General features: G+C 44.7%; 1 protein-coding gene across 3 annotated transcripts in view; it reads left to right on the forward strand.

Annotated features, from left to right (window-relative positions):
• Positions 1 to 14,291, forward strand: part of ZBTB2 (zinc finger and BTB domain containing 2) — a 34,195-nt gene that overhangs the window by 6,265 nt on the left and 13,639 nt on the right. For 2 of the 3 annotated variants that reach the window (XM_079781399.1, XM_079781401.1), the window contains exon 2: positions 11,834 to 12,018. In XM_079781399.1, coding sequence (XP_079637525.1) covers positions 11,846 to 12,018 — 173 coding nt within the window. In that variant the 5' untranslated portion in view covers positions 11,834 to 11,845. Of the gene's footprint in view, positions 1 to 4,489; positions 4,514 to 11,029; positions 11,375 to 11,833; positions 12,019 to 14,291 lie in introns of those variants that run through there. The other variant, XM_079781400.1, reaches the window with a different exon arrangement.

Consider the following 14,291-nt stretch of genomic DNA (forward strand, 5'->3'; position numbering starts at 1 on the left):
GACTTCAGAGGACCTTTGAGTGCCCTTGAAATGGGTAGTCTAAGTGGTATTTCGTATCTTCAGAGAGCAATTATCTTTAAAAAGTAAACCATCAATTCCAAAAGCTGTTTTGGCCTCCTCTTCTCTACTGAAAGTGAAGGAGGAACTTAAGTTGCCAGAATTCAGTGTGATTATGTTTGTTCCATTCAGCTGCACCTCCTAAAACTGAGTAACTTAGGGATCAACCCACATGTGCTATGTGATGGATGCCGAAAGCCCTTGACATCTGGGGAGTATCCGTTATCAGTGTGGGAAGCAGTGGTGATCAAAGCCAAAGCTTTCAACAATATAAACGATCATTTACATTAGGCTTTGGAAAGTGTTTTTTACTTATTTCAACATGACATCTTATAGTCTCTGAATTTACTTAAGGGAAAAACCACTTTGTACATTTAAACATACATAAAGAAGGCATTCTATGAAAACCCACTTTTAAGAATTGCCTCCGCCCTGGTTGGTTGCTCAGTGGTTAGAGTGTCTGCCCAAGGACCAAAGGGTCTCTGGTTCAATTCCCGATCCCCGCCCATTCAGGACACGTTCGGGAGGCAATCAATCTATGTGTCTCTCTCACATCAGTGTTTCTCTCTCTCCCCTTCCTTCCTCCCATCCACTCATTCTTTAAAAAAAAAAAAATCAATTGAAAAAATATCCTCGGGTGAGAATTTTTTTTTATTGACTTCAGAAAGGAAGGGAAAGGTAGAAAGATAGAAACATCAACAATGAGAATCATTGATCAGCTGCCTCTTGCACACCCCCTACTGGAGATCAAGCCTGCAACTCAGGCATGTGCTTTTGACCGGAATTGAACCCAGGACCCTTCAGTCTGCAGGTGGTCGCTCTAGGGCTCCTCGGGTGAGAATTTTTTTAAAAAGAAGAAAAACATTGCCTCCCTTAAACAAAAGAAGTATGCATAGTCTAAAAAAAAAAAAAGAATTGTCTGCCTTCTCCATCTCTACATTAGTTCTCTGCTCACTATTCAGATTCAGATTTTTTCTAAGTTCCATTAACAGTGTTAATTAGCTGGGGACTTTATTACCAGCCCTCCATTAACTAGTATTGAAAAGAACTTTTAGGAATGATCTATAGCAAGGCAGTGTAGTGGGAAAAGCATGAAATTTACACACACAAGACCACGGTTCAATGAACTCCTGTTTTTTTTACAGTTTTTACTTCTCTGAACTATCATATAGTGATTTAAGGATGTGACTTCTGGAGTCAGACATATCTGGCTTCTCCCAAGACTCTCAGACATAAATCATAGTCAAGACTTCACAGCTCCAGACCTTTACAGCAAACATGTAGATGTACTGCACAGCTCTCCTTGGGTGTCTGTAAAGCATCTCAACCCCAACCTGTCTACACCTCACTTCATGATCTTCCCCACCAAATGGGGTTTTTGCCCAGGTTCCCTCTCCTGGCAGAGAGCCCCACGATCTATCCAGTTACACAGGTTAGAAACCTAGGGGTAATCTTGGACACCTAGATCCTCCCCATCCTCCTCCATCGAATCCATCAGCCAGTCCTTTCATTTTTTTATCTTCCAACTAGCCTCTCCCCCTCGCCCTTTGTCTTCATCACCACCACCCAGTCTGTCATCTCCTTTCTCGACCACTTCTACCATGTCTCCCCTCGCCCACCTCTTTATCACCTCCACCACCCCAACTTAGTTAGCTTTGCAATTGCAGACGTCTGATGATGTCACCCTGCTGGAAATCCCCTGCAGTGGCTTCTTACCGCCTTTAAGATGGGAACCAAAATCCTTAACAACCCGCGTCTCCAGCCTCATCTTGCCTCATCCTTCTCTGTCTGGCTCTTTGCCCTAAAGCCTCTTTGACCTCCTTTCCACTCCTCAATTGCATCTTGCTCCCTCCTATCTTAGAGCCTTTGCAAATGCTGATCCCTCTGCCTGGAATACTCTATTTTGATCAGTTAACTCTTCTCATTCTTTATCCGTTTAACTGGCATTTCCTTACAAAAGCCTTCCCTAGCCCTAGCTGGTTTGGCTCAGTGGCTAGAGCGTTGGCCTGCAGACCCAGGTTCGATTCCGGTCCAGGGCACATGCCCAGGTTATGGGCTCGATCCCCAGTAGGGGGTGGGGGGCGTGCAAGAGGCAGCCAATCAATGATTCTCTCTCATTATTGTTGTTTCTACCTCTCTCTACCTCTCCCTCTCTGAAATCAATTTAAAAATATTAAAAAAACAAAAGCCTTCCCTAAACCCCAAATTAGACCCCAGTTTATGACCTCATATTTACTTACATTTTTCTTTGATAGCTCTTATCAGAGTTGGCTATTATAAATGTGCATACTTATTTGATGACACCCTGGAACTCTGTATTCTGTGTATCATTGCATCCTCTGTGCCTGGCACCTTAGAAAGCTCTCACTAAATAGCTGGCCAGTCCCCAAATCTGCTTCTTAAAGAGTTAGCCCTGCATGTGGGCAAGGTACTTCACTTCTCTAAGTCTAAATCTTCTTCTGGAAAGAGGATAACTGACCCTTGGCACATAAGTGGTCATTTTTTAATTAATGCTGAAGTTATTATAATTAGTAATGAATAGTAAGAAAATGATTTACCATGGCTTTGAGGATTAACTGTTATGTGTAAAGGATTATCGTAACTCTAAAACACTATTCAGAACTTAATTGTTAACATGAAGTGACATTTTAAAATTGAAATATTTTTCCAAAATGTAGTGCACAGTAAATTGATGAGAATTATTTAGGTTAATCTAAGATCAATAGAAATTGAACATTTACCCCAAATCACCCAGCTAGTCAAGGCCAAGCCATGACTGGGACTCAACACTCTCTGCTCCAAACAGATAGTTATTAATTTATTTAACAAATACTGAACACCCGACCATTTGCTGTGCACATGGACAAAGTAATAAATGATAACTAAGGCTTAGTGCTGGCTTTCCGGCAGCATCAGGCAGACACGTGTAAACTGGCTTGTTCACAGATGCCCAGGGGCAGATAGAGCCTCCTTATCTGAGGATCAGGACATTTCTGCAGAGAACAAGGAGAGCTGGGGGAGGGGGGGCAGGTGGCAGTGTGCGTCCTGCACGAGGGCCTAAGGCCCTGTTCAAGCAGGCTCCTCTCCGCCGTCTGTGGAAATCAGGCCGCTGAGCTGCCCAGCACTGAGAGCGAGGCCTCCGCAGTGAGTGGTGCAGACTGTTAGGACCCAGCAATTTCCTGGGCATTCAAAGCCTTCTGGGCAAAGAAAATTGCCCTTCTTCATCTTCTCAGTTCATCCGGAATTGCCAAAGTGAGTGAAATAACATCGTTGTGTGACTATTATTAACATACTTGCATGAAACTGTATTTTTTTTCTTTATTGACTTGAAAGAAAGAGAGAGAGAGACATGGATGTGTTGTTCCACTTATTTATGCATTCATTGGTTGCTTCTTGCATGTGCCCTGATCGGGATTGAACCAGAAAGCTCGGTGCATCGGAACAACACTCTAACCAACAGAGCTAGCCAGCCAGGGTGAAACTAGATTTTTGATAATACCTGGACTTCAGAACAAATTGGGACTCTAAATGATCCCTTCGTAAAGGTCACCAAGCAGACAATCTTCTATCAAGAAAGCAATCAGGCACAACTTGATGTCATACAGTAAAATCTTAGGTTGTGATGTCTTCGTGTGAAAAAAATTTTTTTTCATATATTAAATCTAGTGCCAAACTTGCCCTTTCTTTAGAAAGATATTCTGACATTATGTCCTTTCTACCTATTTATATTTTTAAAAATCTCCCTGCCCAGCTGGCGTGGCTCAGTGGTTGAGCGTCGACCTATGAACCACGAGGTCACTGTTTGATTCCCAGTCAGGGCACATGCCCAGGTTGTGGACTCATTTCCCCAGTGTGGGGTGTGCACGAGCAGCCAATCAATGATTCTCTCTCATCATAGATGTTTCCATCTCCCCCTCTCCCTTCCTCTCTGAAATCAATAGAAATACATTTTAAAAATAAAATAAAAATCCCCCATCCCTGCCAAGCATGTATATCTTTTCTTGCAAAACAAAGATGTAGCCACAGACTGTTGGAGCCGCAGTTTCGCGGTTGGTTGTGTGGTTTTTAGAAGGTCTGAAATCCCAGGTCTGGAAGCCGTCAGATTAGATCCACACTGAAGTCTGTGCGGAGTCAGCAGGGCCGGGTCATGGGGGCTGGGCGAGCTGTGCTGAGGAATGTGGGTTTCTCCCAGAGGCAGTAGGGAGTCACAGGAGGGTTTTAAGCAGGATAGAAGCATCGTATCTGACCCCTGGGAAGATCCTTGTGGATGGATCAGAGGGGCGCTAGAGCTGGAAACAGGAGATGAGCGGGGAGGTGGGGCTCAGGTGGGACGTGGGTGACTGGCCGATGTGAGGGCTGGGGGAAGTGGAGGCCTGGAGGCTGAACTGAGATTCCTGGCTTGGTCAAGGGGTGGGTGATGGCGCCAGGCACTGAGCTGGGGGAACAGAAGGACCAGGTTTGTGTCTATGGCTTTTACAGGCCTTTTGGAGAAAAGGGGGTGGGAGGAAGGGGGGAGGATTTGGGTTGTTTTACCCAGATTGAATGTAGGGTTCCTGTGGGACAGCCAAGTGGAGGTGGATCAGATCACTAAAGAGCCTGCAGAATGAGAAATGGGCTCCGGACCAAAGGAGGGGAGCGTCGCACAAGAGGAATCGTTGATGGAGATTAAAATAGAATAGCCAGAGGTGAGACCAAACGGGCACCGCGGCCAGGAAGCCAGGACAGAGTATTTGTGGTGCCGGAGGCAGGGTGTTAGTGCCGCCGAGGGGAGTCCCTGGGGCTGGGAACACGCTGGGTGACCTTGTGAGCCATTTCAGTGCAGGGGGCTGACGTGGTTGGCTGAGCAGTTGATGGAGGTGGGAGAATAGACATTCATTTCCACAAGGTGGGGGCAGCCTTGAGCAGGGCGGACCCGGTTAGATGCTGCATCCTCAGCCTACGCAGCATTCTTCCTGCAAGCACAGCCACTTGGGAACGATTACGAAGGGGCCGTGATGAGGAAAGAAGGGTTAGAAAAGGGCAGTACTGTCAGCTGGGCTGGGCAGGGCGGGGTGGGAGTTGACCGCGATGCACTTCAGCTAGAATCCAGGCCTGGTCCCGTTCCCCCCCCCTCCCTGTCTCCCCTCCCTCCTCCCACTTCTGCTCCCTCCTGCCTCTCATCCCTTTATCTCAGGATATTCACAAATGTAAGGGCCTAGGGTTGTTTTTTTTCTTCCTGAGAAAGACTTTTTAATGTCTCAAATAAGATTTTTAAAAATTGATCTGTGTGGGATTTTTTCCCCATGTGAATTGTGAACATATGACTGTTCTTTTCTTTTTTCCTCCTTTCATTTGTCTCACTTCTGAGACTCCTGTACACGTGTTCTTCCCTCTGTGTTTGAAAGGCATGTCAGTGTGTTTCCTATTCTAGAGGTTCCAAAATTGAAACACTAAAATAACTAGTAGACTCCCTTAGAAAAGAAACATTTCACAGTTTAATCATGGCTTCATGCTTATGGTCTGAATAAAATACTTACGTTAGTTCAGGGGATGAGAGGGAGCCATACATTTTGCTGTGTCCAAGGAGATGATATATATTTGTTAATACAAAACCTGAAAATTCTACAAAATACTGATAAGTTTGATGCCATTAAAACAAAAGTATATATGTCAAAAATCTCTATAAAACAAAATCAGAAGAGAAAAATATTGGTAAAAGCTGTGACAAAGGGCTCATTTTCCTTGTATGCAGAGAATTTTAAAGATCTACAAGAAAAAAAAGCAACCTAGTTTATTGTTTTATTTTGTTTTGTGTGTTTTTTGTTAATCTTCACTCGATATTTTTCCATTGATTTTTAGGGAGAGTAGAAGAGAGAGGGAAAGACAGAGAGAAACATCGAAAGTTATGCCCGGTGTTCGCCAGAGTTTGGGGAAATGGTGGGGGTGGATAGATAGCTCCCACATTTTAAGTGTCCATAATATTTGAATCTCTTATAACAAATGCATATACTTAAAAGCAGCAATCACAAGACTATTGCTCATTAATTTTAAACAAACACGTTTGCAGTTGTATGCCTTGACACATCAAATGGACCATTTGCACTTATGGATTCTATAATCTTGAGCAAGCTACCTAACCACTCTACGCCTATTTCCTCATTTATAAAATGTGGGTAGCAATACCTCAGAAAGCTCAAATAAGTTCATGCGAAATTAAATGAATAGCACAAGGAAATGGGTGGTTAACAGTAAACACCCCGTAAAGAACAGCGCTCTCTCCTAACACGGAGGGAATGGTAGCTGTGTGTTCGCAGTGGGAGCTCCTGTCCGTGGGCCTGAAGCTGCCTAAACGTGGATCAGCTTGATTAGAGCCAGAGCACGTGACGAAGCAGCTCATCACAGTTTGCTCTCTGAAGACACACTTTTTTTGTAGAGAAAAGCAGGTTAGTAAGATGGAGAAGGAGGTGTTCTGGCACTTTTCAGGGCACAGCCTTGAAGACAAACTTCTAAAGTTATATCCTGGTGGCGGTTAGGTTAGATTGGTGGTTCTTTGTAATCCAGGTCACCTGGCACCGTCTCTGCCGTCATCAGGAGCCCCGTGCCTTTTCTGTCTCCCCTTCCTTATCGGAGTGCTCTCACCTTCTCTGACATACACAGAAAACACTGGGGAGCCGAGTTCCTCACCCATACCATCCATGTCCGCACGTCAGTGAGACTACAATCTAGGTCTTTATACTCAAATGACTGCGATGTGGATCCAGTTCTTGGTAGAAAACACGAAACTCGACATCCTGGAGTCTTGCTTTGTGATCTGATCCGTCTCTTAAAGTATTATTTCGTTTGATTCATTTATTTTAGGGCTCACTTGCTAGTTTCTGAATCTCTCAGCTCATCCCTAGCACAGGAAGGAGAGTGGGGAGTTAACCTATTGAGTCAGAATTGCTGTGGCTCAGTGGTTGAGCATCAGCCTATGAACCAGGATGTCACAGTTCAATTCCCGGTCAAGGCACATGCCCAGGCTCAATGCCCAGATTGGGGGCTCGATTCCCAGTGTGGGTGGGGCATGCAGAAGGCAGCCAATCAATGATTCTCTCTCATCATTGGTGTTACTATCTCTTTCTCCCTCTCCCTTCCTCTCTGAAATAAAATATATATATATTTTTTAAAGTTTTTTGGTAATGCGTTCTCCAGAGTAGCTTCCATAATTCTGAAGTTATCTATTTTTTTTTTTAATCTGGCTAATTTTTATGAGTTGGGCTTTTTTATAAATTAAATTTTTTATTTTGTGATAACTATAGATTCATATGCAATTGCAAGAAATGATAGTGGAACGCCATATGCCCTTTACCATTTTTTCCACTAATGGAAACATCTTGCAAAACTGTAGTATGGTATCACAGCCAGGATGTTGGCATTGACACAGCTGAGCTACAGAACATCTCTGTCACCATGGGGATCCCTCCTGTTGCCCTTCTAGATCAGAACCCAGTTCCCTCCTGCTCCCCTCACCCCTCTGCTACCAATCTGTTCTTCATTACTGTAATTTTCAAGAATGTTATATAAGTGGAATTGTTCAGTATATAACCTATTGGGATTGGCTTTTCCACTCATCGTTGTGTGTATCTGTACTTCATTTCTCCTTATGGCTGAATAGTTTTTGTTATATGGGCATACCATACTTTATTCACCCATCAAAAGACATCTGAATTGTTTCTGGTTTTTATCTATTAAGAAGAAAGCTGCTGTGTATATCCATGTGGGTTTTTTGTGAACGAAAGTCTTCACTTCTCTGGAATAAATGTCCATGAGTGTAACTGCTGGGGAGTTGGTGTTTACATATTTAGTTTTTTAGGAACTGCTAACTGCCCTCCAGAGTGTCTGCAGGGCTTTACATTCCCACCAGCAGTGTTTGAGCAATCGTTTATCAGCATCCTTGCCAGCACTTAGTGCTATCATTGTTTTGTATTTTGGCCATCCTGATAGGTATGTAGTGAAGTCTCATGTGGTTTTAATTTGCTTTCTGGATTGCTAATGTGTTTAACGTCTTCTCTTGTGTTTATTTGCCTTCTGTACATCCTCTTTGGTGCAAGATCTCTTTAAATCTATTGCCCATTTTCTAACTCAATTGGTTTTTTACTGTTGAGTTTTAAGAATTCTTTATATATTTTTGAGACTAGTTCTTTATCAAAGGGCTAGTTTGCAAAGGTTTTCAAATTTTTCCTCCTGGTCTTTAGCTTTGTTTTGTTTTGTTTTTTAATTTTCTTAACAGGGATTTTCTCAGAATGAAAGTTTTTAATTTTAATAAAGTCTAATTTATCAATTTCTCCTTTTATGGATTCTATTTTTGATGACAAGTATAAAAATCCTGTCTCTAACCATAGATCTCTAAGGTTTTCTCCCTTTTTTCTTTTTCAAAAGCTATACTTTGGTGTCTTAAATGTGAGTCTTTGATCCACTTTGAGTTAAATTATTTTTAATATGTTTTTAAAATTCTTTTAAAATATATTTTTATTGATTTCAGAGAGAGAGAGAGAGAGAGAGAACATCAATGATGAGAGAGAATCATTCATCAATCATTCATGGGCTGCCTCCTGCACGCCTCCCCCTGGGCACTGAGCCTGCAACGTGCCCTTGACCAGAATTAAACCTGGAACCCTTCGGTCCACAGGCCAATGCTCTATCCACTGAGCCAAACTGGCTAGGGCTTTTTAAAATATGTTTTTATTGTTTTTTTAGAGAGAGGAAGGGAAAAGGATAGAGAGAAACATCAATGAGAAATATTGATCGGCTGCCTCCTGCAGGCCCCCCACATGGGATCTAGCCTGCAAACTGGGTATGTGCCCTGACCGGTGACCTCTTGGTTCCTGGGTCAGTGCCCAACAGCTGATCTACACCAGCCACACCACTTTGAGTTAATTTTTATATAAGGTTACTCTTAGGTCAAGCTTCTTTCTCTCCTGTCTCCCCCTTTTGCCTATGGAAGTTCAGCTGATTCAGGACCATTTGTTGAAAAGATCATTCTTCCATTCTTCCTCCATGGAATTGCTTTTGTGCCTTTATAAACAATCAATTGTGCATCTTTGTGTGGGTCTACTTCTGAGTTCTCTTTTCTGATCCACTGATCTGTGTGTTTTGTTTTTTTTTAATATATTTTATTGATTTTTTACAGAGAGGAAGGGAGAGAGATAGAGAGTTAGAAACATCCATCAGCTGCCTCCTTCACACCCCCTACTGGGGATGTGCCCGCAACCAAGGTACATGCCCTTGACCGGAATCGAACCCGGGACCGTTCAGTCCGCAGGCCGACGCTCTATCCACTGAGCCAAACTGGTTTCGGCTGATCTGTGTGTTTATCCCTCCACCGATACCACACCGTCTTGAGTACTGTTGCTTATATAATACATCGTGGAATGAAATACACTGATTGCTCCTGTGGAATCCTGAGCAGAGCAAGGATGATGGGCCGGGTAGAGAAGGTCACCAGGGTGGAAAGCCCCAAGGTGCCTAGCAACGGACAATCAACCGTGGGGTGACTTTTCTCCCCTAGTGAACCACTGGTCCTGCAGTTTGGGCCCCTGACCTTTCCTACCTAGAGATAACATCTATGCCTCAAGTTGTGTTTCAGCTGCAGGCCCAGTAAGCAACAAAACCAGCCTCATGACCGGCTGCACTGGATAATGACCCCCTGCCCTGGTGCCGCCAACCAGTCAGTGACCACAACCCTGAAAGGACACACCTGGAGAGCTGCTGAATATTCTATTAAGATCTTCCCCTGGGACCTCCCCTACCATCTCCACCCTTAAAACCTTGTGAAGAGGACCCAGGGTGCTCTCCCTTCCTCTCTCTCTCCCCCCTCTCCCTCCCTGCCCCAGGCACATTACTGTTAGTTCCTCACTCCCAAGTTCCGAGGGCCCTTCCTTTACCTCTACAACTTGTTTTCTAAGCCCATGTCTTCTAGGAATTACTTCTACCTCTGTAATTTACCAAATAAATGTTCTCTTACAGTTGGGTCTTGGCTCTGAATTTTTTCCTAGCCAGAACCCAAGTACCGAGGTTGCTGAACTCAAGGGTCAGACACCTGGTGCTGTTCCTGCTGCCTACAACACTCCCACTTTATTACTTTTTTAAAAATCGTCGTAGCTATACTAGTTCCTTTGCCTTTACCTATGCGTTTTAGATTACTGTCTGTGTCTGCAAAAAACTTACTTGGAGAGCATCTCTAATTGCTGAATGGAGGTGCTGCTTAATTCATGAATCACTTAATAAAACCAATCAGTCTTCAGAAAAAATCTTACTTGGATTTTGATAAGAATTGTATCAAGCCCTAGCCAGTTTGGCTAAGCTAAGTGGATAGAGAGTCAGTCTGTGGACTGAAGGGTTCCCGGTTCCATTCTGGTCAAGGGCGAATGCCCAGGTTGCAGGCTCGATCCCTAGTTGGGGCATGCAGGAGGCAGCCGATCAATGATTCGCTCTCATCATTGATGTTTCTAGCTCTCTCTCCCTCTCCCTTCCTCTCTGAAATCAATAAAAATATATTTTTAAAATAAAATTTGTATCAAATCTATATATCACTTTGGGAAAACACTGATATTTTTACTATGTTGAGTCTACCTAACTGTAAATACAGTATGTCTCTCCATTTATTTAGATCTTTTTAAATTTTTTTCATGAGCATCGTCTAGTTCTCAACAAACAAGACTTACGTTATTAGATTTATGTGTTGTATTTTTTTTTTTTTTAGTGATTGTAAATGGAATATTTCTAATTTCAGGGTCCACAAGTTCAAAGTTGTTAGCATGTAGAATTAGTTGATTTTTATGTTTATTTGATGGTATCCTGTGGCATTGCCAAACTCAGTTATTAGTCCTAGGAGTTTTGGTACATTCCTTGGGATTTTTTAAGTAACAACATGTCACCTGCAAATAGAGAGTTTGTTTTCCTTTTCCTGTCTGAATGCCTTTTCGTTCCTTTCCTGCTTTGTTGCACTCTCCAGAGCGTCCAGGACTATGTTGAATAGTGAAAGCGGACATCCTTCCCTTGGTCCAATCGGAGAAAGAATCTCTCTAGCATTAGGTATTCTGTTAAACATAATGCTCATCTATGTGTCATGGGCTTTATAAATGCCGCTGGACTGTGAGGAGGAGCCGGCCTCAGCTTTGACGAACCAGCTCCTCTAGAGTCCGTTCTGCTGTGCATGGATTCATTGCTAGGGCGCCCTGTGAGGAATGAAGATCTTAAAATCTGGCGTCAGAACACTCAGATTTAAATATCGGCTCTCCTGCCTTCTAGCTCCATGGCCTACACCTCGAAGCCCATTTCCTCCTCCACAAAAAGAAGGGTGAGCACCCACCCCGCTTCCTTACTCCCCACCGCGGCTGGAAAACTGCCCAAACTTAGTGCGATCTTCACCCCGCCCTGCTGTGGCCCACCCAGCACCTTAATTTATCTCTAAGGAGATCTGATCATTAAAATTTGCATTTGGAATCCTAAACTAAAAGACTAAATGACCTGGGAACGCTTGCTGTCCGGAGGGCAGACTTAATTTCCTGGCTCCTCCTCTTAAACTGCCTTTGTAAACTTGGGCAAATCCCGCAATCCCCGAATCCCCAACAGTGCCGTCCTCTGAGTGGGAGTTTTGACAGCTACTCCAAGGGCTGCTGGGACACTAAATGAGTGGATTTAGGGAACGTTCTCAGCAGTGCCTGGCATGTGACCTGTGATCATTACTATTGGTGACTGTAAGGGCACATACTTGTTTGTGAATCATCTTTCTTAAAAAAAATTGTTTGCTTTGCAGATTTTTAAAAAAATGGATTTGGCCAACCATGGACTTATTCTCCTGCAACAGTTAAACGCTCAGCGAGAGTTTGGTTTCCTGTGTGACTGCACGGTTGCCATCGGCGATGTGTACTTCAAGGCACACAAATCAGTTCTTGCTTCATTCTCCAATTACTTTAAGATGTTGTTTGTCCATCAGACCAGGTAACTAACGTGGTTGTGATAATCGAATGACTGCAGACTGACCTTCGCGGCCCTCTGTCCCGCTGAACCTGCTCTTGGCCCTCAGCGGGACCACGGGTCTCCCTGTCCCTGGGCTCCCGGGCTCCCGGTTTCCTCGTGACCTCACTTTCCCCCTCACCCTTCTTGGTTACAACTGATTTCCTAAGCCCTTTTCTTCTAAACCCATCCTTCCAGTAGCACTTGGGAATCACGGGCCTTTGAGCCCCAAGCAGCCCCTCCAGGGACCCTCCCCAGTGTCACCTGCACGGTCCAGACCCCGTTAGGAAGCCGGCTGCTGCCTGACCTCATCAATCTGCTCCTCCCTAATCCGGCTCAGCTCCCAGCTTCCAGGATTTATCCTCGTCTCCTTCTCTAATGAGAAGCTTGATGGCATTCACTCCCCCAGTTTGCTCCTTTTCTCTCTTAAAACGTCTCAAGCTCAGTACGTCTCCTTGTGTTTTTTCATCCCATCTCTTCTGTCTTGGGGAAGAGGGCCCCTCGGTGTTTAAGGAAAAGGCTCTTCCTCCTGACCTCAAGCCCCCAGATCCCATCCCTTAGATTTTATTCTGTGCTTGTGATTTTACACGTTTAAGCCCCCGGTGTGGAAGGGTCAGTGCTTCCTGACACGCCGTCTGCCTGAGTAACGATGCCGCTCTGCTCCGTGACTGCGGAAGTGCTCCAGGGTGATCTACGGCCTCTTGTACGGGCCTCAGCCCACACGCTTCCTACCCGTGGGCCCTGTGGTTTCTGCCACGTCGCTCCACTGAAATCATCCTCAAAGGTCACCTCTTCCTCCGAACCTCTGCCCCCTCCTGTCTCTGTGGTCCTTGTCCTCTGCAGCCCTTGCTGCTGTCTTCTTCCCGCCTCAGTTTCTTCCTCTGCATTTGGTCGCTCTGAGCCCCTGCTTTCTGCCCTCTGTGAGTTGGGGTGAGTGTTGGTCTGGGGCTCTTCCTTCCTTTCTGTGTGCAATTCTCTTGGGTGCTCACTGGTCTCCTGGATCTCACCTCCGCCCAAAACCAGTTTCCAGCTCTGACCTTGATCTTTATTTCCCAAGGCCCCAGGCTGCCTGCCAGGCAGTTACAACTGTATTTCCTCCTTTTATGTCATTTAGCATATCTAAAACGCAATTAAGCCTCGCCCGAGGTCCCTCTTGGTTTCCCCATTTTTTATCTTTGAGAAACCCATAATTAAAATCTTAGTTCCCAATCAGGGTTTCTTCAGAATACCTTTCATTGTAGTCCTTCCCTTCCCCTCTTCACTTCCATTTACTAATCATCTCCACGTTAGTGTCAGCTCAATATTCCTGAACATTGCTTTCAGTGTAGTGTGCCTTTGACCAGAAATCCACTTGCTGTGATTGGAAACCTAGAGGGTACCCACTGCATACCAAAATAACACATTCTGGCTTTCAAAGTCCCACCGGCTTGAAACCTGACCTCCTTCCCACCTCATTTCCAACTGCACCCTAGTGGGATACCCCACCCTTCACCTGAACCACACTGCGCTGGCCGTATTCTGCCCACCCCCCACTCCCAGTTCACCTCTCCAGCACCCCTCCCCTAACCTAGTGAACCCAAAGGATCAAAAGCTGTCTTTCTCTCTCACATCAAAGCTCTGGGCCCTTTTGTAAGATCTATCCATCGTCCCTTCGCTGTTTGGGTACTTGCCTCCCCTCCTCATGTGTATGATTCGTGGGGGCAGAGGCTGGGTTTACAAATCTTTAACTTTGGAGTGTGTAGTTTAGGTATTTGTACATAATAGCACTTGATGTTTTACCTGTGACTCTAAGGATGCTCCCTTGTACTTGACTGTCAGAGACTTGCTTCACTTACTGACCCCGCGCCAACGTGTACTTAGAAGTCCCAACACAACGAATTACACCTATCTTTATTCTGGGGGAGTAGAAGAATACAATGTCACGAGTTTTAAATAGATGCAAGAAACTTACCTTAAGCGTTGGCAGTCAGTAAAGGACTTTCCAACAAGGGAATGTGGTATCTGTGCCAATAGAAATCCCGAGTGTAAGCTATCGTGTGTGTTACTGCACCAGAGGGGGCACGTGCCATGTGGGCTGCCGCACAGCGGCCTTGCCCACCTCGTTGGAACAAGGCAAATACTGGGTGAAAACCAGTCCCTTTTTCTCAAGCCACTAAGAACTGCTGCGTGGCTGCTTAAGAGAGAGAGTCTGAGAGCATCGTTTTTTTCCCTTGGCAGGGGTGGGGAACCTTTTTTCTGCCGAGGGCCATTTGGATATT

Source organism: Cnephaeus nilssonii, assembly GCF_951640355.1.
Source record: "Cnephaeus nilssonii genome assembly, chromosome: 9".
Taxonomy (NCBI): Eukaryota; Metazoa; Chordata; class Mammalia; order Chiroptera; family Vespertilionidae; genus Cnephaeus; species Cnephaeus nilssonii.